Below are 28000 nucleotides of genomic sequence, written 5' to 3' on the forward strand. Positions count from 1 at the left end.
GGCCAACACAGCTACGCACGCTCCTCCTCCACCCCAATCTATTCAAAGCCTCCCTTTTTACACCCGCCCACGAATTTCCCATTCCCTTTAAATCTTTCTTTATGACGTCCTCCCCCTCCCCAGACGGGGACGACCTGCTTTCCGTTTAGTCCTAGATGGTTGGCCGAAAAGAACAATCTTCAACAATCTGTCATCCCTCATCCGCACAACATGCCGTAGCCACCTCAACCTTTCTTTCATTATAGACCTAGAAAGCGGTATTGAACCACATTTTTCGTATAGCCTATTGTTTAAAATACGGTCAGTCAGCCGGGTACCCATAGCAATTCTTAAGCAATTTCTCTGGAAAACATCTAGCAAATCTTCATCCGCTTTTCGGAGCGTCCATGCTTCAGAGCCATATTTGACCACTGTCATCACTGTAGCTTCTAAGATTCTAATCTTGGTTTGCAGAATAATCTTCCTATTCTTCCAGACTTTTTTTAACTGTGAAAAAACACCCTGAGCCTTGGCTATTCTACTTTTAACATTTCCACTGCTCCCAACATTTTTACTAATAATACTACCAAGGTAAGTGAAGTTGCTCTCCTGATAAATCTTTTCATTACCCAACGTCACCTTTTTATATTCACTTATTCCTAGCCTTAGTGACTTAGTCTTCCTAAGATTAATTTTCAAACCAATACTAGCACCCTGAACTCGCAAAACCTCTAAAAGTTCATTCATTTTGCTCACACTTTCATCTAGGATGCTTAAATCATCAGCATAATCTAAGTCCAGGAGAGTTTTTCCTCTCAATTTGATTCCGTGGTCTCCCATTGCCTTTCCTGTGCTCCTTAAAACAAAGTCCGTCAAATTAATCCATATAAAGGGGGATAGAACACAACCCTGCTTAACTCCTGATTTAATACAAAACCAGCTGCTAACCTCATTTCCTTCCTTAACCGCAGCAGTGTTATTCTCGTACATAGTACTAATCACTTTAATGTATTTGTCTGGTATACCATACAAGGATAAAACCTTTACTAAAGCTCCTCTATCAACAGAATCGAACGCTTGCTCATAATCTATAAAACTGAGGACCAAAGGTGTTTGAGAACTTAGGCACTTCTCAATTATTAACCTAAGAGTGAAAATTTGGTCAACACATCCTCTACCTTTTCTAAAACCGCACTGCTCTTCTCTTAAAACTTTGTCTACGGCATTTCTCAGTCTAAAAAGTATCATATTACTAAGCAATTTGCTACCTACAGAGACCAGACTAATGCGTCGATAATTACTACACTCACTTTTATCACCTTTCTTATAAAGTGGCTTAATTAAGGTTTTCCTAAAATCGTTAGGTACTTCCCCTTTTTCAAAAATCATATTCATAGTCTTCAATGACTTATATCTAACCTCAGAGCCACCATATTTAAGAAATTCATTTACTACCCTATCAGCGCCTGGAGCCTTATTATTCTTTAATCCTTTTAGTACTGTTGCTATTTCCTCCTCACAAAACAAATCTTCCTTCACATCGAAAGTATCACAAACTTTTTCATTTTCCTCTCTATTTTTTCCTGCAACTCTATCTCGGTTAAGCAAGTTCTCAAAATGTTCGGCCCATCTCGCTGTAGCTTTTTCCTTATCGCTAATTGCCACCCCATTCCTATCTTTAACTGGGACAAGTCCGGATTGACTACTACCTCTCAATTTGTTAACGTGCCAGTACAATATTTTACTATTATGCCGTCTAGCTGCATCTTCTAAATCCTCGGCAATTTTATCCATGGCCTCCACTTCACACCTCCTTAGTTCATATTTCAATGCTTTCTCCACTTTCTTTACAATTCTTTTGTTTTCATACGATTTATCACTCAGATAATTCTTGTACAAGTCCTTTCTCCTTTCTATTAAACATAAAGCTTTTTCACTAATATTCTTTGCTACAGTTCTAGCTTTCTTCCCTAATACACCTTCAGCAACTTCACAAATTATTTTTCTAAAATTATTCCAACCATCTTCCACATTATCAAATTTTAAACTCTCAAGTTTAGTATTCAACTGTTCCTGAAAGTTTCTCCCAAATTCTCGTCCTAGTGTATACTAACATCATAAAGTCTCGGGAGGTAGTTCCCCTTCCGATTTTTCAGTTTTAAATTAACCCTTGACACTACTAGATGGTGATCTTTACTTTTAACAACAATAACAGCATTTCTATCTGCCCTAGTATCTTGTATTGATCCAGCCAGTCTTCGGTTTACTATAACATAATCAATAAGGTTTGCTGTCTTACCATCACGTGAATACCATATTAGCTTATGAGCAATTTTATGACAAAACACCGTATTGGTTATAACTAGATTGTTATGCCTACAAAATTGCAAAAGTCTGTATCCATTACTGTTTTCTTTTCCTACACCAAATTTACCTAAGCTGGGATACCATCTATCCTTATTTCTACCAACCTGGGCGTTAAAATCTCCCAGTAATAACATCATATTTCTACCTGGGACCTTGTCTATTTATGCCTTATTCGCATATACCAAGTACAGGAAACGTATATAATCGTATGTTTCATATGAAAAATGGAGTTTTCCATCCTTTAAATGTTAAAACCTCTCAAACCCACCAAAATATTCTCGTACAGGCTTGTTATAACTATTCTGCTGCTCATTTTTCAGGCATCGTCAAAGTTGAAGAAGGGTGTAACAAAGAGAAGTATTTTTGCTACACCTGAAGCTGCTGATGGAAGAGTTGGTGTTGGAACTTGTGGAATTGGAGGAAAACCAATGACAGAATATACGCTGGCAGAAAAGAGAAGGAAAGGAATGATATAATTACTTTGGTGTATTTTATCCGTGATTTATAATGAACTTCAATACAATATTTTGTCTTTAATCATAAAGTTACGAATGTCTTTTTTCGTTTTTTTGCTGTTGCGGGATGGGCTCGAATATTTTTTTTTGGGGGGGGGAAGTTCATATCCGTCTATCTGATACCTCAGTTTCTGGTCTTCATTATGTGAACCTGTGGCCTAAGAATTCTTGTTCGAAGCTTAGATCATTTATTAAACTTCGAATTCATTTGTATGTGTTCTATACATTTTTATGGTTGCGGTTACTAATTAGGACCTGACGCGCTTTTTATGGTCCGCCAATGTTGTTTCTTGGCTGTTTTGCCTTGACGTTTGTGAATCATGTAAGTATACGCTCTTATTTTAGGGTACGTTTGTTGTAGTATTAATAAAGGTGGCCCTTCTATTCTCTTTTGGCTCCCTCTTCTAGTGTTGAAGTTTGCTTATTTGCCCAATCTTGACGATCACTTTGTAATACACTAGTTATTCTTGTGAATTAAATCCCTGAAAACTAAGGAGAAACGACATCACCTTTTAAACTATACAGCCTACTGCCTTAGTTTACGATAAAACTCTATATCGTTCATTTACTAGAAAGAAAAAGAATAATACCTGCCTTTGGAGTGCATATACTTTTGCCATTCTTCGCCTCTTTTCATCAGGCTCTTTGGATGAATTAAGGCACTTGATATTAAGGAAAAGGAAATTGGCTGAAGAAAATATAAATTAATCGTGACAAAGGGGGTTTTTAAATGCCAAAAACCCGATCAAGAAGAGGTGAATCAAGAAGCCTCCAGACGAAGTTTCACTTGGGCAAAACTTCTCCCTAACTCTTTAACTTTTAGAGGGCAGGAAATGTCCTAGCTATCTAGTTTTTGACTTGTAAAGTTCGCATACCTAAGGTTCTCATGCCTAAAAGCTGAAGAAATTTCTTTTTACTTGTTATTAAGGTTAGTAGGATTTACAGATTACAAATTTTTATTGACTTTCTATAGATTTTATGTGGCCAACTTAATAAACAAATACAAATAAACCTTCATTTAGTAACCTTTGAATACTAGGAAATCTAAAGCTGATAATTCCAAGAAATTTGTATTAAAACAGAAAGTCTTCCTTGTTTTCTCTCCTTACTAATGGTTGTGCTTTAGAAGATAGTCCTGCAAAATCAAGTACAAATATGAGTAAATATAATTACTGATGTCGGTCATCTAAAATCAAATTCGAATCCCTGCAAAAACAAGTTTTGAGCAAGTGCTGTCTGAAGTTGTTCGTTATATGGAAATCTTTGTACACGTTGCCCCAACTCTATGATAAGGTATGATAAATGATCGAAATTGGTAAATTGAGTCATTTAAATTCCTTAGGGAATTTAAAGGCTTCTTTGGTACATATTGTTCAAAAGAGGCAAACTCAGTATCTCATAAAATTGCAGATTTTCACAAGTGGAATATCATACAGTATTATTTCGACGTTTTGCTTGTTTTCTGTGATTTGACTTTCGGTCTAATAGGGATTTTGAGTAAATCAATTGCACAATATTGTAACTAAAGCTTTTAATTACCGTAACGACATTCTTTCATCCATTCTCAACCGTTTTCAGAGATTGTCGCTTTATTGAACTGTTTTAAATAGACCACTTCATAAATAAGTAAGATGTGCAAATAAAACGCTATCAGACCGCAAAACGCTAAAAAAAAAACAACTAAAAACTGTAGTATTCAGTGTTTTTTTTTTTCAGACACAAAATTGAGCTTATGTAGAATTCAGTTGTATCTGGTGGTGGGGAATCCTTGCCTTTAAGCAAAAGTTTTTTTGTCATTCCCTATTAATGCATCAAGTTGGTGACACCTCTGCATAGCATATTGATCTTTGTTATGCATTTTACTCAATACTTCCATAGATACAGAATAAGGTAATAGCGTTTGGATTTGTAAATTGCCCAAGGGAATTTGAAAATAATCATCAATACCCTTGTTACAGAGTATGATGTAATTAAATCACTTGGTAAATAGAAGTAAAACTTATTATAGAAGATCTTTTTAGTGTAGAAAATTATTGTAAGTTCGATTCTTGCAGTGGGAAATTCCGTAGTCTAGAGGCTCAATATGCGGAATTTCAATGCAATTTTACTAAGTTTGTGCATAGTTTTAGTTTAAGACTTTGGAATAAAATATTTTTGTTTACACTGAAGAAGACAGCGTTAGAGTAAGAAATAAATGTACTAAGGGCAGCACTGTACCTTCTGGGGAGTTTTAAAGAAAACAAAGCTTTAGGTTGCATTATGAATATATGGATACAGCACCACAGACTGTTTTGTAAAATGACTAAGGTTCTGCCAAATTTGTTAATGATTGAAATGAGCTTATTATTGTAGCTGTAACAGCATGAAAGACAGAAGAAAATAACAAATCAAGGGAATATTGAATAATACTTGATTTTTTATACCTTTATTGAATCATAGTTAAATTGTTAAATAATAAACAAATGTATTTTGACTACTCATACCTATTATCATAAATTCGACATCGGTTTAAACATTATCAGTTGAGGAACAGCTGCTTGAATTATGTTGGATTAAATGTAAAATCTTCCCTACTTAAACAAAATACATAATTATGTCAACTCCTTAATTATATCATTTTAAATTTATTGGGAAGAAAAGAGAATCATTGTCCAAGAGGAAATTAGGTTCGTGACTTCTCTTGAAAATGATAAAAGAGAATTCGAGTGTTTGTCGAAGGCTTGGTTTGAAACAGTCCAGCCAGTGGCGAATCTAGGGGGGCGCGCGTCTCCCTAACATAGTCTAAAGTAGTGTAATTTACTTAATTAACGCAAGTTTGCGTTAAACTTTCTCCTAACGCACGTTTATCGTATCAACCTATTTTGCCCCCCCCCCCCGCCAAAAAAAAAATCCTGGATCCGCCACTGAGTCCAGCTGAACCGAAAAGAATGCGGTGAGAAGGAAATTTAATTTCAAAGCCTTTTCGCAGTGCCGGAACGCCGGCAATGGGAGTCCTACAGTACTCCCCTCATTCAAACCTTCATATTATTTTCAAATCCTAAACTAACTTCTGGTAATTAAAAATGTTATGCATTTTTTCCACCACATAGCTTTAAATAAGAAAAATACATTATCTTACTATAATTTCCTTTAAGAAAGAAATAATTGTTTTTACAACTTCAATCACATGTTAAAAAGAATAAGATAACAGGTTTGGCACACGTTCCAACTGCTCCAGATGTTAAAAATGGATTTCATAAAAATTGTCAGTCTGTTTAGTTGCATCATTGTAGGTTGTGCTTGACATAATGGATGTTTCACATAAAATTCATAGTGGCTATTTCCATTCTACACTAAGAAAATGGCAAAACGGAAATGTGCATATTACAAGAGAGGCACTTATGTTTCCTGCGTTTATTATGTTGGTTTGCTTTCCTTATTCTTCTTTAATTTCTTTTTGTTTTTTATATCTTTTCAAAATTTTTGTAGATGGCAGTTTTGATGCTTATGAATTTCGAGACCAAGAAATATCTCTTTCTCACGGAAAAATTTTCGCTTGTTAATCCCCCTTCCCCGCAGAAACCTCAAGGCCGTACCCAGGATTTTTTTTCAGGGGGTAGGGGCTACAAAAAATGCATAAGAAAATTGTTTATATCCACTTTTGTTACATTCTTACGAGTCAGACAAACATTAGAGGTCAGACAAACATCCCCTAACCCCCCCCCCCTCCCTTGGGTACGGCCTTGAGAAACTTATAATGCTAACGAAATAAAATAAAATAGGATAAATATATAATAGCTTAGAAACAAATTTGGGCTATATATTTTCACATTAGGGATGGGGGGGAATTAGCATAGCATACATTAAATACGTAACATAACCTAGGTACCTTTTTCACCCTAAACCCCCAAAAACAATCGTTTTATTATTGTAACTCATTGAGAAACCGCGACTTTGCAATCATTTATCTATAGCGGTCTCTTGCAAATAGCCTGTTTGACGGGTTTCGGGACTGGTTTCCTTGACACAGTTTATAGCGGTGGGCCCGCATAATCCACTAGTATCATTTTTTCTTTTTTTTGGGGGGGGGTCAGATTAGTGTTTTTTTTGACAAATATGTATAAATGTAAGTAAAACCTGCACGAAATAAAGTTGTACCCAAATCTGGGAGGGAAGCCTTGGTAGTCAGAGAAGGTTCTAGACTGATTTACAACCTGGAAAATTCCCCCTAAGGACCATTCCCTTCAGAAAACCCTGCAGATAATTACCCGAGAGAATTCCCCCACATGCAAAATTGAGCAGCCAAAGATAAAAAAAAATGTGTATGCCAAATAAAAGAATGAAGAAAAGAAGGGATTTTTGAAAATTCTTCCTATTTTCCACAATAAAGTTCAAATATATAGTGTAGAACATCCTATAGTATTTGTTTTTGTATCTTCATTTATACTGATTCTTTTCTTCATGTTTCTGGGGCTGATTTGTCATAGGGATGGATAAAGACTAAAGAAAACAATGTAGAAATATCAGATTAGTGGCAATTATGGAAGTGTTGCCCTATGACAAAAATGCACAGAGATTCAGGCTGAGACTAAGAAGTACAATATACCAGTTAACCCCTTGTGATCGAGAACGTTTTCACTAGGCGTCTATTCAAAGGTTTTTCCGTCTGAAGTACCATTATTGGACGTTTCTTTTTTTTTGAATTTAATTTAAATCACGTGGATTCAAACTCCAAGTCTGAAAAATGCGAATTTAGAATAGACAGAACTCTTTATTTCAAATAAGTTTATTAATTTCTTTAATCTTTATCTTACCCCTTTGTTTTAATATTTAATCTTTTCTTTAATCTTTATCTTATGATATTTCAATCCACAACACTCCAAAACCAGAAAAAAAGAATTAAAAGAAAGAATGAAATAGTAATAGAAGATAAATACTAAAGATATACCCCATATATTCTACCTGTATTATTGGAACATTAGTAGAATATTCCAAAGCAATTCTTTTCTTCATTTGTTTTATTTGCCTTATTTTCCGTTTGGCTGCTCAATTTTACACATGGGGCGAATTTTTCGGGGGATTACTGTCTGTAGGGAAAGTTTTTCAGGTGCATTTTCCGTCTGAATTGCCCGTGGGGGCATTTTCCGGAAGGGGAGGAATCTGCCGAACACAGTTTAAATTTAAATGTAGACTAGAGTTTTGATTAATTGTAAAAGAAAACTGTAAAAAAGTGGACCTAAGTCAGGAGAGTGGAGTAAATCCCTTCAGATCCTTGGATTACGCTTTGGTGTGAATTTTAAAAATATGAACCTAATATGGGCTGATTTTTAAAGATTCAAAACAGGGATAAAAATAAAACAAAAGACCATAAAATACAAAGGCGTTCATGGTTATTTCTAAAACAAGAAAATCACGAGCTTTATTTTTAGGCTTTGAACTTTCGAATCTCACGTTCAAAACTTATGAACAATTTCCTCTGACCTTTGCTTGTGCAATTCAACAAAAAATGTTGGCAATAAATTTCTGTAGGTTTGTTGGTACTTTCTTTAGAAAGATTTATTGTAACACGGTGAGAAAACGCCATCAGTTTGCTACCGCTTCATTCCTGAGCGGTTATTTCAATTAATTGGCGCTTTTGAACTTTTAAATATGAATTCTACTGGATAAATCTGTTGTAACAATAAGATTACAATGCTGTTACATTAAGTTACAATAACAGTGGAAATCTCCTATCCGTACGAGCTTATTGAAGCGTATTGTGATGTGAAGCACAATTAGGAACAGTTTACGATAAGTACTTTCAGACAGCGAAATTGGAAAATTCGGGCTACCGAAATCATCTAAGGATACCAGAAACAAGGAAAATAATTGCCATAAGCTATGCCATAGTCACCAGAAAAAAAAAATATTCGGAGAGTTGAAATGAAATTGAGTTCCAAATGGCCTTGCTTGAACTTTTCTGCCCCCATTGACGACTCTTTTCAACAGAGTTTAAACAGAAATAGACCCACTATGTCAATTAAAAAATATATATTTGTTTATGAAAGCAGCACAGAAGTAAACTGTGTGCAGTGCGATCCTACGGATAATTCTTCAAAAATGAAGCGTCATCGCACCTATAGTAACAAAATAAAGCTGATTAAGTTCAATGATTTAAGAACATTTTATAAAGAATTGCAATTAAGTGAACTGTAAAAAACATGGCCAAAAACTGTAAAAATAAATGTATGAAAGAAACTTTACAAAATGCTTTGGTTTTCAGCTTAATTTTATCCAAACCTTTATTTATAATCATCATTATGCAAGCTAAATAGCTTTAGTGAGATTGGACATTTCTTTAATGAGTATTTTTTGTTTTTCTAGACTTTTTTTTCAAGACAAATACTTATGAATCATAGCCTAACGTCATGAAAAAATATTTCAACTTGAGAAAAAGAATTTGCGTGTAATCTACAGAATCTTCAATTTTAGGGATGTTCCAGAATGTAAGGACGAAATTCTAAGTATGCCAGGAGTATTTCGCTATGGTTACGAGAATATAGTTGAAGCATTACGACCAATTGTTGAGGCAGGCCTAAAATCTGTTCTTCTTTTCGGTGTTCTCAGTCATCTTGAAAAAGTAAGGTTTTTAATTTTTTTTTTCACCTATAGTTTTATACGTTTTCCCGAATCAGGTTGATTGAGTGGCTCAACCAAGCATGCCCAAATGCATCTACAGGCAAAGGTTTTACTTAAAGAAGACTTGACATAGAAAGCTCTAGTTATCATTATAGTTAATAAAAACCTGCAGCGAATCAGACCAGTAAAAATTTTCAGAATGGAGGGGAGGGGAGTGTCTAATAAGTAAAATATTTTATAAAAAAAAAGGACGTTTATTAATACTTCAAAATTCTGCAGTTTTGTATTAATTGTGCGTCTGCCATAGGGTGGGGAGGGGGAGGGAGACTAGTCAGCTTCCTTGTGGGTACTCGTTGGGAGGCACAATTATATAAGCAGGAACAGATATGCATGAAGGTGGCAGGAGTTTACCCCCCTGGCGATCACCCCCGGGAAACACCCCCCCCCCGGAAAATACCCCCCTGGAAAATAACCCCCAGCGTAAAATACCCCCCAGCGTAAAATACCCTCCCGCGAAAAATACCCCCCCCCGGAAAATACCCCCATGAAAAATACCCACCCCGCGGAAAATACCCCCCGAGAAAATACCCCCCCATAGAAAATAAGGCTTTCCAAATTTGAGAATTTTATTTGAGTTTTTTTTCCGTAGGGGGAAGAAATTTTGGTGCTTGTGTATTATGCGCCACTCACTCAAGTTACGCTGTGTAAAATTCGAGAACAAATCGGTTTTTTCATGGCCGTATATGTGACTTTAAAATACACTTATCTATCTATCATATAATATGCAGAATAATTGTACCAAACACATTTTGCATGCAAACCCGGTATACTTTACCCCCCCCCCCCTAAGGTGCAAATCTATAGCCCAAATTTATTTCTAAAGTAACGAAGAAACTAATAAAAAAAACAGTGTGTTTTCGAATTTTACACATCGTAAACTTGAGTGAGTGGCGCATAATACACAAGTTTCAAAATTCCTTCTCCCTATGGAAATAAAAAAAAAACTCAAATAAAATTCTCGAATTTGGAAAGCCTTATTTTCCACGGGGGCGGGTATGGGTATTTTCCGGGGGGTATTTTCCACGGGAGGTATTTTCCTGGGGGGTTTTCCGCGGGGAGGGGGTGTTTTCCGCGGGAGGGGGGAGGGATTAATGCCTAGAGCCATGCATGAATGCATGCTCATATATACGCACATAAAACAAACAGAAAAGAACCTCAAAAACTGTCACAAGTACCAGCTTGACATCAGGTAGTTTAATTAACCTGCCAACATTTTTCAAAGCTAATATAGGCATAATTTGTGCAGACTGGTTTTTCAGTTCAAATTATTCTTGAAAACCATTGAATTGTTATTAATTAAAAAGAATTTCAGCTTCAATCCTATAGAGATACAGATTGATAATCACAAATTGTCTTTGAAATTTTCTTTTTTTTTAAATAAGCTGCAGCAAAACTAGAACTGTTATTCTTTCCCCTTGTTTTCCCCTGTCAAATCGCCTAAGATCCGATTCTTATTAGTTTCCAATGCTCTTTGTCAACAACTTCATTTTTGAGGAAGGAAACAGGACATAATGCATTTTGGAAAAAAGAAAACGTCTCTAAATATTTTTAGAACAAAACAAAATAGGAGAAAACAAATGGAACAATAGATAGGATTTTCTTAATCTTTGATGCTAACAGCTCAGTATAACACAAAGCCGCCTGAGGTCTATACAGCTAAGCACGCTTCTATTCCACCGCAATCTATCAAAAAGCTTTGATCTTTGCCCCTCCCCCTTCATGAAGTTTCAATTTCTTTTAAATACCTCTTTATGACCTTCTCCAACCCGTGGACGACCTGTTTTTTGGTCGGCCTTAGATGAATGGCAAAAAAGAACCATTTTTTGGTTCTCTTTGTTTGGGGGGTAATATTGCTTGTTTTTCTAAGATTAGACAAACTGTTTTGTGTTAGTAGCTTTTGGAAGGTATTCTGAAACCCGATTAATTTTACTTACTTGGAATCAGCGTTAAAAGTCTTTTCACACGCTAAGTAATAAAAAAAATTGTTCAAAGAAGGGAAAGAGTGAAACTAAAGCTTAAAACAAGCAGAAGTGAACGTATATATATATATATATTTGTGTGTGTTTGGGGGGGGGTATCCACCTGTGAAATATCCCCTCTTAAACCACTACGCTGAATCTTAAATTAAGATACATTGACAGTATTATTATCGTGCATAAATATATTGAAACTTTGCCGTAAAGAAAGGTGGTTTTGGAAAAAAGGTGCCATTTCATGGCGCATTTACATTTCATAGTATATATTCGTTTTAAATATTAACGTCGCTTCTTAATTTCCCTTGACGATAATTTATGTGTTTAATTCCTGTTCGTTTTAATGTCATATTAGGGCATATCCGAAATGAGAGGAAAAGGGGTCACCACCCCACTCAACGCTCTTGCTCTTTACTTTAAAGTTAAACGTTTTATACACATGCTTAGAGAACTACAATTTAATTACCTTTAGAAAAAAATGTATCCGTTCAAAATGTTTATATAGGGAGGTGGTCTGAAATACTGAACATAAAGTTTTAGGTCACAACTCTCAAATTTTCTAAGGAGAGATTCTTAGAAAAAATCTACCTCTTTGGAGACGTCTTAATCCCCTTCTCACTTTTGTTTAGGTAAGCGTATAAATGTAATTTATATTTTAATATCGAAAATATAGAGTGTATTCATCCTAGAACCCATATTGCTTGCTTACTCTAAATAAATTCCTCAAAATTCAGGGAGCCTAGGGGGTCTTTCTCCCTCCCTTTCCATATTTATATACCGGTCTTCTCACTGAGAGTTATGAAATTGGGCCTGAAAATGCATTTTCTGAGTTTCCATATCCCCCACGCAAACACACATAGATCTATTGACGTCCCCCATTAAATGTTGATTCGCAACTATGCAATACCGTACATAGAATAATAAAGTATGAAATGAACCAACAGTCAAAGAAGTTTACAAATAATTGGCTTGAATAACCGTTTACCTTGTATGGGCTACATACATGTATAAGGATGGATGGTCCACAACCGAGGTATTTTGGCTTTTGAAATTAGGAGGTTATGTGAACAGATTTTCGATAGTTATAAATCTACTGGTATATCAGAATCGTTGCTCGTTTGCTATTGGGTCAGTTTAGGCCCTAAATTGCTGTTTGGTTCAACCCTATAGTGGAAATTTTCCATCTTTCTGTGGTACCATCTCTTTTGTTTCTCAAATGAGGTACTAGAACTTTCATTTTTCGATATACTAGACTAAAATCTGTTGTTTTGTGCTGTTTGTAGATACGGTCGTGTAATTCCTGCTTTTTTCAAATAAGTTAAATTTGGTGATGTAATCTTCGTTGATATACTTCAGGCTTTTGGGGGTGCTTTCCTCTTTATCATGATGGGCATTTCCTCAGGCTAGTAACTGGCGATGCGTAAATAACAAGTTAAAGAATTTAACATCTTTAGGCTCAGCATAAAATTGGATGTTTGTGTTATCAAAACTCAGGTAATTTCTAACAACAAGGCTCGTCCTTTACTTATGAAGTTCGAATTAGCTATCTTCCGATCTTTTAGGTTAATTGGTTTGATATGATCATCCCTAGGAAAATAAAGCAAAAAACAAATGAAAACACATCCGTGGTCTTTGTTCTGCCAAAAAATACGAAGTTCCACATTTTTGTAAATGGGAGTTTGAAACCTATGTAGTAAGGTTTTCTGATATGATGAATCTGATCGTGTGATTTTTGTCGCTTGTCTTTTTGGGGGCGTTTCTCCTCTTTTTCAAAAATCAGGCAAATTTCCTCAGGCTTTTAGCTTTTGATGGGTAACTTTAAACTTAATGGAATCGGTATAAACAGCAAATCATTTTCATGGGTCTATTGTTATCAAAATTCCGTTTTTCACGGTTTCGTTTACTATTGGGCGACGCCGCTCCTTACTTACAGTTCGTTGCCACGAACTGTTTGATTTCTTATTATTAAATTAAAGGCAAAATAATACATAAAATAAATAAAGTAACTGATACCAATTCTAGTTGCACCACTCAATGGGAATAGAGTGGGGGCATCTGTCCCTCTCCTAGATTTCAAAAACACCTGTTTTTAGTAAAGATAAGAAAAAAACAAGATTACCCCGTATTGATTATGAAAAACGTATTTTGCCCCTCTCAATATGTTCGTGAAATAGCGCCACTGATCAATTTTAAGTTTATCTTTATAGCTGTTTTTATCATCTTTGTTTTTCTTCAAGGACGAATGCGCTACTCATTGTGACTCGGACTCCAACCCCGTAATCAAAAGTGTCAAGCTTCTAAGAAAAGAGTATCCGGATCTCGTTGTAGCATGCGATGTAAGTAGTTTATCTTTTTATTTCATCCACATGTTCAGACTTTCTTAAAACTATAGATTGCGTAATTCAAAACTTGATCCACTCGCACCACTAACGCTTGCTTAGAAAAATACTTCTGCAGAAAAATTGCGGACGAATAGAGATTGTAATTGCTAAATCGTGCAGAGCAGGGGTCTCCAAACTTTCCAGCCTCAGGGCCATACTGATTACTCCAGTAAGTTCCGAGGGCCAAAACTATATTATCAATGTTGCCAGGTGGTAAAAAGTGAAATAGTTCACTGATGAAAAAAAAGTCCGTAAAAGTACGCAAAGTTTAAAAAAGGCTGCAAATCGGACTAAAGTCTGCAAAACGGCAACACTGCATATTATTAATTTTCCTTTCATTATCTGTAATTTCTAGATTAGTCATAGAGTACGAGCCATGAGGAGTAACGTGATACAATATCTGGTGGACACAGGTGGAAACTAACTTCTAGATGGCAGTAATTGGAATATATAAGAAGGCTAGTGGCGCAACCACAAGTCAGTTCCTATGACACTGTTGTGAATAAAATAGTGCGTACCTCCTTAAAACGTGTTTGTGCTTGTTTAAGTTTAAGACATCTTTGTAACAGTATTTTGATTTGAATCGTTGCTTTTGTGTGTGAATTAGTAGCATGGAAAAGAAGCGAAAAATTGATAGTGAATGCAGAAAATTCAAAGATCAGTGGAACATTCAGTATTTCGTAATTGAGTCCAGTAACAAGGCTCTGTGTTGGATTTACAATGAAAATATAGCCGTTCTCAAGGAATATAACATTAAATGTCATTATGAAGCAAAACATATTCAAAATTACTCAAAATATACAGGAAGTTTGCGGACAGGAAAATTCGAAGCTATGAAGTGGGGATTGAAATCGCAGCAATCTTCATTTATAAAACTCAAAACTGAACAAGAGGCTGCAACTCGTGCGAGCTTTCGTGTGGCTCTTGAAATTGCAAAGCGTGGAAAACCATTCACCAATGGAGAAATGATCAAAGAATGCATAATTGCAGTAGCCGAAGAAATGTGCCCTGAAAAGGTAAATTTATTAGAAACTGTCAGTATGTCAGCAAACACTGTGGCTCGAAGGGTAGAAAACATCACTGAAAATATATCCTCTCAACTGTTCTACAAAAAAGGACATGTTGAGTGGTTTTCTTTGAACTTGGATGAGTCAACGGATGTGTCAGATACTGTTCAGGTGTTGATTTATTTTCGAGGAGTAGATAAAAGCTCTGAAGTGCATGATGTACTTCTTGATATGTATAGTATTCATGGCACAACTACTGGTACAGATGTTTTTAAAGGAGTTGAAATGGCCATTAATCAAAAGAACCTTCGATGGAAAAACTTGAAATGTATTACAACTGATGGAGGCAAAAACGTGAGTAGGAAAGATAAAGGAGTGGTCGCTCTTGTATTATTCATCAACAGTCTTTGTGCGGAAAATGTTTGGATATGTCTGAAGTTCTGAAACCAGTCATATCAACTGTTAATTTTATCAGATCTTTTGGGCTGAATCACCGACAATTCCAACAATTTATTGAAGAGATTGGAGATAATGACTTACCTTATTATATTGCCGTACGTTGGCTTAGTTGTGGGAAAGTCCTTCGGCGCTTTTTTTAACTTCAAGCAGTGATCGAAATTTTGTTGAATGAAAAGCATCGCCCTCTTACTGAATTACAAAATAACGCATGGCTGTGTAAGTTAGCATTCTATGTTGATTTGACAAAACATGTGAACGAACTGAGTTTGAGATTGCAAGGAGAAAACCAGCCTCTTCCTGATTTATCCACTAATATCAAATCATTCTGGAAGAAATTGATACTGTTTCAATCACAACTACGAAGTAAATGTTTTTCACATTTTAAAACACGTGACATATTCAGCCACACAACTGAGACTGAGTTTCCTATCGATTTTGCAATCGAATCTTTGAGTGCTTTGAAAATAAATTTTGATACTCGTTTCACGGACTTTGATGCCAATGCGAATCAAATTAATATTTTTCAGAATCCTTTTGACACTGACATTGAAACCCTAGCCCCGGAACTATAAATGGAAATGATTGATCTACAGTGCAGTGATATAATTAAGAATAAATATCAAAACTCATCTTTGTTCGAATTTTATAAGAGTCTTCCCCTGACACAATTTGATAATTTGCATAAATTTGATTGTGGGCTGTTTTCTGTTTTTGGTACTACTTATTTGCGTGAGAAGACCTTCTCCAAAATGAAGTACACAAAAAATATTTACAGATCTAATTTAACTGATGAGCATCTTAAATCTCTTTTAATAATTGGTACAAGTAAAATTAGTCCACAACTACAAACTATTATCGGTGGAAAATCTCAGTTACATAAATCTCATTAGTATTTTACATGTCATTATGCTTGTTAAAAGTTATGTCTTTATTTAAAATGTATAAAATGTTAGTTGGATTCATTTCAATAATTTGTTAGTTATTATATACTGAAGTTAAATTTTCTGCATATTATGCATGTCTTTACTCATTACAATTTTGTGTTTCTTTATCCAACTAATCACAAAAACAATAACAATAAGCCTACAACAATGTTATGAGTAGTTAGCCCATGACCATATCAATGTAGATATCATATTAATAGTTATTCAGCATAAAATTAGAATACTTTTTCAAGTATGCTAGCTCTCCGCGGGCTGGACAAAATCTATCCTCGGGCCGGATGTGGCCCTCGGGCCGTGGTTTGGAGACCCCTGGTAGTGCATCATTTTCTGCCCCTGTAGACTGGAAAACAAATATTATCCAGGATATGTCCATATTGTCCTTATAATGTCCTTATTTTTTCTATCAATTATTCAAAAAAAAAAATTGAGGAACTAGGCCTGTAATTATAATTGGTATGAACAGCATGGATTTTTTCAGTATTAGTTCAAAGGTAAGACTTTTTATACTAAAGAAAAGTATACTATAGACACTTTTACTATTTCCAATTATTCATATTTCCGTTGTTTGCTTTATCTACGTAGTATAGTTTATAAACTTTGTTTACCAATTTACTTAATATTGTTACCAGTTAACTTGACTAGCTGTATTTTCTAATTGCTTAGCGCCACAATTTTTTTTCTAATTTAAAGTGAGATATCGATGGTAAAAATATCACCCACAAAAGCTAATGCGTCTATTTCCTGCTAATCTTAAAGAGGTACGGGAAGCTCAACCTACGCAAAATTCAACTAGCAAAATTTAACGAAGCAAAACCTAAATCAAGCCAAATCTACCCGTGCAAGACTGAACCCAAGAAATGTGAGCCCAGGAAAATTCAACCAACGAAAAACAATCCGATCTAAAATTCACCCCCCCCTCCCCTGCAAAATTCAATCCAGCAAAATGAGCAGGTGTGAGAGCCATCTGCAACTCGTCAAGAGAGATTGATGGAGGCAACACCAGAGGCATGGAGAAGGAATTAGCATAAAAAGCTTTCAAGGTGCCTGTGTGGAGTCTTTAAATAATGAATAAAGGTAAAAATATGCTCATAGAAAGCTCGAGTAGATTCATCGTCAAGAATGTCGTCAACGGTTGTGGTATCTACGATAAAGTTTCTGATAGTGTCGAGGGCCATTGTCTTATTCGCCGGCATTATCGTCATCGTTATTATTTTTGTTACCCCTTTGTCGTAGTTGTCAGTTTTAACATGGCTGACGCTGTCGTGGGCATCATAATCGTCATTATCGCCATCTAAATCCTCCTAAAATGTCTCTTCAAAGGGCTACTCGCCTTAGATCCCCTCCCTCTTTGCAATGATTTCTATATCCATCTGTCATCATGAATTGTCCCCAAAGCTCCGAGCTAAAAAAATGTGCTGTCCCAGTGGCCAGTTATTCCCTGAGGAATTGTCCGGAAACCGATGTTTGAGTGGGTGAATTTTTTCTAGTTTGAATTTTGTATTGGTTTACTTTTCTGGGTTATAAGTTGCTTGACATTGCCTTTGCATAGGTAAAATTTTGCTCAGGTCAAATTTAATTTAAAATAGATTTTACGGATGTTGAGTTTTGATGGATTGAATTTTGCCGGGTTGAGTTTTGTGTGGGTTAAATTTTGCTGGGGTTGAATTTTTCTTGCCTGAATTGGGCGTGGATTGAACTTTGCTGGTTCGAATTTTGTGGGGTCAAATTTTGTGTAGGTTGAATTTTATTGGGTAGAGATCTACCGGTTTGAATTTTGCGTGTTGGATATTTTTAGTTGAGTTTTGTGTAGCTTATGGGGAACCAATTTTTAGTAATAGATGCCAATTTTTCTATACTGCTTATAATGATGAAACCAAAACTAACTTGCAGTAGTCATTTTTTCAAATTCATTTGGGTTTTAACCTACAATTTTTTTTTATTTGAAACATTTTTTCTTAAAAATAGCGAAAAATGTTACACATCAGAAAAACGTAAAAAAACAAGTTTGAAATTTAAAATTCAGATAAGTGGGAACTTTAAATACATTTATGTGTGACTTTTATTTGCGTTTTTCTTAGGTTTGTCTTTGTGCGTATACACAGCATGGTCATTGTGGAATTTTAAGAGATGATGGAAGCATTGACAATGAAAAGTCAATAAATCGATTAGCTACACAATCCCTCGCTTATGCTCGAGCTGGTATGCTTTTGTTTCTATTTTTCTTTTATTTCTTATCTGTTTATTAAACAGTTGGTGATAAAGAGTTATAAGTAAGGAGCAACTCGGGCTAGCAGTGACCGAAATTTTACGGATGAGTGTTTTTTTTTTGTCTGTTTATTTTTTTGGCTTTTTCCCCCAGGGGTGGTCGTTTCCAAGTAATGGTCCTAGAAAATCGGGAGAGGGCTCATTTGGATGGAAACTAAAAGTTTTAATGGCGTTTTTAAGTGGAAAAAAAATGTGCCATGGAAAAGTGATGTTTTCTGTCATTTTTGACACCAAAGTGAAATTTGGGCCCGAGGGTGGCTCACATTACGAAGACGAACGCAGCTAGACCAAATTGCTATCGATTGAAAAATCGTGAGATAACCATTCGATTTAAAAGGATTGAAAAACTATACTTTAAGCCTCCAAGTTGTAGAGGAAGTAATGCCGCACGGTAGCGTATTCGTTCCTGGAAAGTCACTTATTAGACATCTATTTAATAATGTTTCATTTAGATGTATTCTTCATAAAATTATGACCAACGATGTATAACTGCATATCAACTATCAAGAAGGAGGAGCGCTGGTTCATTGTGCGGACGGGAGGGCGCCAGATGTCTCAAAGAGTGTATTTTGATGCCCAAATTATCTAGCTCTCTATTAACCTTCAGATAAATATAGAAAAGGGCGAGGAGGATTAGAAATTAATCTCTCATCTGTCTTCATTTAGACTAAGTCTGAATAAAAATGTCATCGGATGATAGCTCCCTTCTCATCGCAGAAAAAAGTTTCTGACACTTATTTTAAAGCTTCATTTGACTAAATTGATTTGTTTGATGTTTCATAAAGTTATATACAGTGGTGTATAAGCGCGCATCAGTAATTATAAAAAAAGAGAAGTGGTTTATTGTTTAAGCAGAGGGGTGGGGGTTCCCTATGTCTCAAAGAGTGGATTTTAATGGCCAAATTTTCAAGATTTGACAGAACCTTCAGAAAAATGAAGAATGAGTTCTTGGGATGGGGGCTGGTGGATAGGAATTGATATCTAATCCCTCTTGATTCCCATGAATATTTTTTTGTACGCCTCGCCTTTATTATTGGCATTTGGAGCGACGAGTGTGCCCCTCCCATTGCGTCATTCTTTTTGCGTGTAGCATAAGAGATTAAATTCTCAATGTGCATCAGATTGTGTTTAAAAACAAAATTAAGTGCGTGGACACATACCTAATGTTTACTTTGGCTATGTGGTGAAGCTACCTTGGACCGAAGTAACGTTTATCGGTGGTACAAAATGTTCTCAGACGGCGACAATATGCGAAGGACGAAGAGCGTGCTGGACGCCCGAGCACGTTAACAACAGACAAAAACATTGATGAAATGATGAAAGTAGTATTGGCCAATCGTCAAATCAACGCTAGAGAAATTACTAATGAAATTTGTAAAAAAAATTACCTCAATTTCGACCAAAAACACGATTGCATCAACACTGCTAAGAAGCTGTTGGCCTCTGTCCGCGACGACTCAACTTTGTTTCAGAGGATTATAACTGGTGACAAAATATGACTGAACATGGGTGACAAACATGGTTATGACGTGGGAACCCAAGATCAATCGTTCCATTGGAAGTTGCCAAGATCCAAGATCGAAAAAAGTGCGCCAAGTTCGCTCGAATTTGAAGGTTTTGCTTACTATTTTCTTCTATTAATTTAAAAACTTTTTCCACAAAACAAGTTTTTCAAAGAATAGTAAAGAGCTCCGCTAAGTCAAAAATGAGCAGAAATAAAGTCAAATAACTTTCGAAGTGTAAAACTACCACAAATCACCATCAATCAATAGATGCAACTCAAAACGAACAGAAATTACAATAAAAAAAAAACTATTCAAACTCAAAACGATCAAAAATTAACTGAGTAGGGCTGATAACCCCCATGCCTTTGCACTAGGGCTGAACACATAATTTGCACTGAAAAAAAAACAACAAATGACCGCGGATTGTCAGTTTAATACACATATAATGATATTTATTCCATAAAGTTTTAATGATTTTTTATTTTTTAAGGTAAAACAGGTGAAAACATTTTAAATATATTTTTTTTTGCGCAAATACCAAAAACAAAACTTACAAGGGGAAGGAGAGGGGGCAAAATGTAATTTTCATAATCTAGGGCAGTAATTTGTTATTTTTCTATTTTCTCTTAGTTTTTTCTTCTTTTTTTAATTCTTTTTTTATATTTTTTAGTATTTTTTATTATTTCTTATCAAAATGATGGGGGAAGGGGCAAATGCCCTCAACCTGGGTTGATGCCACTGTATCCATTGTATTGTGCTGTCTTCATAGCCTGAACAACAACGACAAAAAAACAACCAAAAACAAAATCATTTCATACGGAATAATTCTTGCATGGGGCCAATTTGTTGAAAGATTTGCAAACATGTGTTTTTTTTTTTTAGCTTTTCTAGTCACTTGTGTTAAGTCTCTATTGATTGAGATGGTTTTAGACTCCTCAAACTGTACAAAATGGGTAGGATAGTGAAAACATTCTATGTCAGAGCCGAAACAAATTTTGTGGAAGCTTTTTATATAAAGAACCTTCATGCGGTTAGTAATAAACGCTAACTGAACGATGAAATGGTGTAACTTAATTGAACGTGTATGCTTGGCCTTCTAGATTTAAATAAATCATCACAATCTAATAAATTATCAGTTCTTATTATGGCTTCGTCATTTCGTAAATTAATTTCCTTAGAAAAGACCGATTAGAGAACTGATGAAATATTTCTCAGGTATATTTCGGTATCATTTGTTTTCCTTTTCATTGATGAGTTAGCATGACTTCACATTTTGTGTGAAGTCATTTCAGGTTGTATAAACATCATAGCTCTGCGAAAACTATGACATCATTTTTACAATATACACGAAAATTTCCTGGCATTTTCATTAGTTATTTAAAAAGAGTTATAAGATGAGCATCATTAAATGTCTTGCCATTGGGATTCCAGTCTCATGTGCTGGAATAGCAATTACGTGGGCCACTAAAATGTATACAGAATCAAAACTGGATGAAAGCTCGATGAATACTGAGCCCAAATCAGTCACTGAGTCTGAGAATGTTACTGTTCCAGCCACAAAGGAGCATGTTCAAATTAAAAATAAAATTAAAGTTGACAGTGGCACTCCAACTGACAAAAGCAATGATAATGGCGCAAGTAGTAAGAGCTGTGGAAGTATTTCACCTATAGTAAAAGAAACTGTTGAGGCCAAAGACCGCGATGACACAAAACCGTCACCAGTAAATGTTGAAAGTGACAAACATATGCTGTTCATACATTGTTCTGGGAAAATAAGAACAATTGAAGTGGAGCCCAATTCAAGTATTGAAAATGTCAAGTTGAAAATACAACATCAGTTGGGAATACCCAAGGATGAGATACTTCTACTAATATCATCAGTGGGCCGTTTAAATGGAAAAATGCAAGTAGCGAATGCCGAACCTAAAGAATAACGCAGTAATGATCGGAAATCTATAAGAAGTGAGGGGAAACAGTAGATGGAGGATAAATAATTACCTGAATGAGATTTATTCTGCCTTTCATGAGGATACAATTGTTCGAAGAGCTCTGAAAAAGTTGGATAAACAAATCCAAAATTCAGATCGCATCTTGCTCCTAACTGCCTTAACTGGCTCACTGGGTTAAATTGCTCGAACAACGAGTGTTTCCGTGACTGGGTGAGAAGTAGAGAACCTTTTAGCTCTCAAGTGCTAATTTTTGAAATGGAACTAATTAGAAGTGTAAAAGAACATATCCTAACTATTATAAATTTTTGCTATCGTCCAAGATCGGCAAAATGTAACGTAGATGTAAGTGATGAATTCTTGTACAAACTACTCAAATATATTTATGTCATTCTTATTGGCACCGATATTTTTGTGTTAGTGGATATATTCCTAGATTTTATTTCTTTAGACATGAATTAATTATTTAGAAAATTATAACTGAGAAGTTAAACAAAAATGATTTATAAGCTCCATTAATTCAATGTGGACTTTTATGAAGAAAAACATATATGAATGTTTATATATATATATATATATATATATATATATATATATATATATATATATATATATATATATATATATATATATATATATATATATATATATATATATATATATATATATATATATATATATATATATATATATATATATATATATATATATATATATATATATATATATATATATATATATATATATATATATATATATATATATATATATATATATATATATATATATATATATATATATATATATATATATATATATATATATATATATATATATATATATATATATATATATATATATATATATATATATATATATATATATATATATATATATATAAATAAAAAAAAAAATATATATATATATATATATATATATATATATATATATGTATATATATATATATAAATGTACACCCTGTTTATGCATTACTACGCTGTTCATCTGATCGCCAAGAAACTTAAAGAAGTTGTTAAGTACACTCTTACGAAGGTTTTAGGTATACCCCCCTCCCCTTACTAAAGCCATCTTAATACTTTTCACGCTGATGAAATCGCAGACCCCTTGACACACTGAATTGACAGTTATTTCTGATGATTCAGCAGATATAAATTCCTATAATGATTAAAACTCAAAACGACCAGACATCATAGGCAGTGCAATAGCACTGCTAAAGTGAAGAGTGATGTAGGCACAATGTATTTTTTTTTCTTACCAAGGTACTTCACATAGAAGGAATTGTGGTGGAAACTTCGAAATGAGGTCATTCGATTGAAAATTGAGAGCTCTAGTGCTCTTTTCAAGAATCAAAAGTGACTGAAGGGTAACCCAGGTTATCTAGCGCTCTGCAACGTCGCTTGACTCCTCGATCGCACTTTATGACATGCGCAAGAAGTACTCTGGATGGCAAAAAGCTACCAAAAGAAGTGAAAATGCTGACCCTCATGCCGATAATACCTGTCAAGTGGAAATCTCGTAGGAAGGTGAGCCTTAAGCTCGCACAAGTAGTTTTTTACTGTTTACATGATTTTATAACTTTTGTGCTTTCACACAAATTCGTTCTTTATGGACGTACTAAATTAATAGTTTTCGTTTCTCTATATTTGATGTTAACTGACCACTTTGAAAGCGGTTTACAAGTCGTAAAAAAACTAGTTTCTGAGATTTAAAGTTGGACATATTATAGACAAAATATGGACATAATTTGGCTGAAAATGACACATTTTTGGATGCTCAAGGGCAAAAAGTTGGCAACCCTGTCTTGGCTGTTATTATGACCAGTTGGGATGAAATAGATGTGATCCGAGTAGGTACGGAAGCGTGAATACTTGTGATATTTCTGATTACCATGGGTATAACATATGGCTTATATTCACTGTATGTTAATCAGGGTTGCCACCGCTGATGAATCATCACCAAATATGTTGATTTTACAGCTAATTCTGTAAACAATCGAAATTTTACCTTGGTTTGGTAAATCCAATATTTTTGTTTCTCCACAAGTTGGAAATTCATTAATGATTGGGAATTCCAATAATGCCCTAAATATTCAACTCCAATGATTTTCAGCTGTTGAACTTCCGATTTTTTTGTTGGTAAGCCTTGCAAACAATTTCTGTTGAATTTCAAACATTTTTTTAGAGAGAGAGAGGATTTGAATATTGTTTGACTCACGATGGAAGTAAGTTGATTGATGAAAGACCAAAGAAGGAGTATTGTCAAGGTCTAAGAGCCTTGGGAAGAGAGGAGATGAAGAAAAATGAACGGTTCTCATGGTACAATATAAAGGAATATGGATAAAGTAACAGTTTAGTTCCCTAACGATTGGTTTTCAGGGAAAGGCTTCTTGGTTTATAACACTTTTATTTATTACACTGCCATATAGAGAAAGGCCCGAGAAAGACTTAGCGTTTCTTGGACCTTTCTCTGGCGTTTTTTTTTTTTTTTTTGCCTCAACTAGCGCGTACTCACTGGGCAGTAAACATTCTACTTTCGCAACATCAGTCGTTAATAAGGTATATGATAGATCATAAATAAATCTGACACAGTTCAACAAAATTTTATTAAGTCGAAATTTCGAAGCAGTCGCCTATTAAGCAGGTGCAAGTTTAGGATTAATTAATCCCTATTTGTTCACTGAATAAAGTCTTTTTGTATTTTCATTGAAAATAGTAGAAAAAACGACAAATTTGTCCCCTTACACATTGAAAATGCATTTTAAGACCCCTCTATGTTTGTATGAATGGGGGGGGGGGAACAGTTAAACTAGAATCTATTCTGAAAACCATGAGATATAAATTTTTTTAATGTAAATGAATTCAAAATTTGTTAAAATAGTATTTAGTTTAGGGCACATAAATTGGTTTAACAACCTATTTTTTATCTAAGATAAATAGGCTTTTATTTTTTTTATTTGTTAATCAAATTATCTTCCCATTTTTTTTTTTTTTTTTTTTTTTTATGATATACTTTCTGCAAACTACAGTAGACACAATATACCAGTAAGCTTATTGCAGATCATTTCTGGTCTTCGTGAACAAAAAGCTCCTCCCACTTATTTCTGCCCTTTTGAGTGTAAGTTGTTTCTGCATTAGCTTTATTTCCGTTTGTTTCAATGCACTTTGATGGAAACAGTCGGAAACAGACAAACCTGCATTCCCGCTAATCTGACTTCGCCTATGTTTATATCTGCAAAAACGTTCTCCGGAGCACTCGCACCCCGGTCCGGGTTTTTATAATGGATGAGATAGAGAATGATCATACTGCTAATTATATAAACTGTGCTGCAAACACACTGTCTCATCAGCGTCAGCATTCGTTAGCGGTAAAAAAAACAACAACAAAAAATGCCTCCATAAGCCACCATCTTGGCGTAGGCTTTAGGATAAACGGTCGTTTATTTTGCAGTTCGTTATTGTAGTGACAATTGACGGCTTCAATACTGCCATTGACGTTTCTTTTACCGAGTTTTTTTTTTTTTACCGCCCAATGTGTATGTTGCAATACTACGAGTATCCTATGTACATCTAAAAAATGTCCAGTAAAAAAATAAACCGGTAAAACAAATGCTCGATAAAAAAAACGCCAAGTGTGTCTTGGGCCAAAGAAAGCTCAAGGCGTTTGAGCACTTGCTCTAAGTGCTTATCTCACATTTTTATAATTTTATACATGAGCCAAAGCAAATGTTTTTGGCTTTCTCTCGGTAAAGTTAAGTAGTTCGGGAATTCAATAGAACAAAAAAAAACGTGAAAATTACAGCGTAATATGGACAGTCTGTCACATTTTTGGTACATATACATTAGCTCCTATGAATTAAATTAGCTTCCACAACTGCAAGTGGGAAATTAGGATCCGTCTCTTTTTCTGATTCATTTTTAAAAGCATTGTACTGGATATACCATTTTGTTTTTGTTTCGACGGCACATAATAAATGTGGCTAGTATTTATTTATAACTGATATTTTTGCTAGTATCTAGTGACATTAGTGGCTAGTATTTATTATTACTGATTTTTGAAGCGTAAACTGATCGTCTAGTATTAAAAAAGATGATGCTATTAGCCATATGAAAGGGCTATTCAATTCCATTATTTGTAAAAAAAAATTTCATAAGATGACAATATTAGGAGCCGTACTAATGGCTCACAACTGTCGATTCCTGGTGGATATTTAGGAAGTAGAGGCAATTTGGTCATTAAAGAATCATGCTGTGCAATATACAAAGCATCCCAAGGCTCAAAACCAGAGAGGTCGCAGAATCATCAATTAATCAATGAATCAGTCTATAATTTCTAATCTGCAAGATTGGCCATACGTCATGCCTGAGATGCATGTTAATAGTTTTTTAACTTATTAGATATTTTGTAGATTTTGACTAGACTAGTTTATAACAGCCTGAAGCATTTTTATCTAGTCGTAGACGACTAATTGTGTTCACCCCTTCACTGTTGTCGGAACATATTGGATTATCTTACAGGTCAATTTTCAAAGACCATATGCACCTTTTAGGGATGCTTAGCAAGAACAGTTGCACAGCCTCAGCCTCGCTTTCTTCAAGCCTAACTTCTTTAAAATGCTGGCTCTGGGACCTTCTAAAGGATCACGTTTCAACAAGTTTATTAACACAAAAGAATCTGTTTATTAACACAAGTCTGTAATTTCAGTGATCTGCAGGATTTTATCGAACAATTTTTTTGTCGGAGTGAAAAAATTAACCAAAAACGTTGAGAAGCTGGCAGCGTAGAATTGAAAACTATACACAGGGTCGTATATAGGCTGTTTTCGGGAGGGGGGCTTTACAAAAAAAACTTTATAAAATACATCGAAAATTTGTTTATATTCATTTTTGTTACGTTTTTATGAGTTGGACAAACATTTCGGGGGGGACCCCCTGACCCTCCCCCTGATACGGCCTTGCCTGTACATTTACACATCAAGCTTAACTTGATGAAACGTCTCTTTCAGGCGCACATATTATTGCCCCATCTGACATGATGGATTGCCGTATTGCAGCAATTAAGAAAATCCTTGATGAAAATGGCTATGGAAATAAAGTATCTGTATTATCCTATGCTGCAAAATTTGCTTCCAGCTTCTATGGACCCTTTAGAGATGCCGCAAATTCAGCACCCACCTTTGGAGATAGAAGGTGTTACCAACTTCCAGGTGGCAGTTCAGGGCTTGCTTTAAGAGCTGTGGTAAGTGATTTCCCATTGTAATAAAGATGTCTAAACCTTTCTAATTAATTCATTTAGGATATTATATTTTGCTGGTGTTTCAATATTTCAGAACAGGGCTTTGTACTTTGAGACTCGAGTTATTTTAAGCCGTGAGTATATTAGTAAAAAGAAGAAAAAACTAGTCAGGCTGGATTTTGGTCAATCAGTAACTCCACTAGGAGGGGTAAATGGGTAATACCGTGACTTGTGTTTCAAATGCGGCAGCCATGTCTCTAACATGCAGACCATTAAAGTGGGAGCGGGAGTATATACGGTTGTCTTTAGACATAATAAAATAAGACTAAGTGTATTATAAGGTCAATAATACGGCCATGAACACAAAAAAGGCACTACATTTACCTAATACTAGGACTCAATGCTAGGAAATACGGTCATGTACACAAGAAAAAAGCGTAAAAATAATAAACATGCATTAGCGATCAATCTATTACGCCGTCTGGAGAAAGTGTTTGCTAACAATATTTGAGAATTTCTCGAACGAGTCGAATCATTGCCTGATAAAATTTTTGGGAGATTTTTTGCACAATATTCAAACGACATAACACAGCAAAGCAGGATGACTAGTGTCTGCTTATAACTGTGATATATAGTTAAAAACTGCTAAATATGCTAATATGGTTAGCATATATATTTCCTTTTCTACCTTGAGTTCTTCTTGGACCCACAAGCAAACCCTGAAATTTTCAAGTTTATTCCCATGCTTG

At 34.9% G+C, this 28000-nt stretch overlaps 2 protein-coding genes across 2 annotated transcripts in view; both read left to right on the forward strand.

Moving 5' to 3' along the window:
* The window catches only part of LOC148948551 (survival of motor neuron-related-splicing factor 30-like), a 28512-nt gene extending 25496 nt beyond the window's left edge, over positions 1-3016 (forward strand). Inside the window, exon 6 of the mRNA XM_089094458.1 lies at positions 2667-3016. Coding sequence (XP_088950584.1) covers positions 2667-2822 — 156 coding nt within the window. The 3' untranslated portion in view covers positions 2823-3016. The remainder of the gene's footprint in view (positions 1-2666) is intronic.
* A 3102-nt stretch (positions 3017-6118) lies between these two features.
* Pbgs (Porphobilinogen synthase) lies at positions 6119-27290 on the forward strand. The gene is made up of 5 exons (XM_089093986.1): positions 6119-6261; positions 9312-9459; positions 13729-13827; positions 18361-18481; positions 27022-27290. Exons 1-5 carry the CDS (start codon positions 6149-6151, stop codon positions 27273-27275), a joined length of 735 nt encoding a protein of 244 aa, XP_088950112.1. The 5' UTR covers positions 6119-6148; the 3' UTR covers positions 27276-27290.
* Positions 27291-28000: the final 710 nt, after the last annotated feature.

Source organism: Artemia sp. Qi Xiang Cuo, chromosome 9, assembly GCF_049724085.1.
Source record: "Artemia sp. Qi Xiang Cuo chromosome 9, ASM4972408v1, whole genome shotgun sequence".
NCBI lineage: Eukaryota > Metazoa > Arthropoda > Branchiopoda > Anostraca > Artemiidae > Artemia > Artemia sp. Qi Xiang Cuo.

Coding starts and splice junctions, on each gene's coding strand:
- Pbgs (XM_089093986.1), top strand. CDS start 6,149: ATGGATGTTTCACATAAAATTCATAGTGGCTATTTCCATTCTACACTA. Junction 13,828..18,360: donor ATCTCGTTGTAGCATGCGAT/GTAAGTAGTTTA, acceptor CGTTTTTCTTAG/GTTTGTCTTTGTGCGTATAC. Junction 18,482..27,021: donor CCTCGCTTATGCTCGAGCTG/GTATGCTTTTGT, acceptor CGTCTCTTTCAG/GCGCACATATTATTGCCCCA.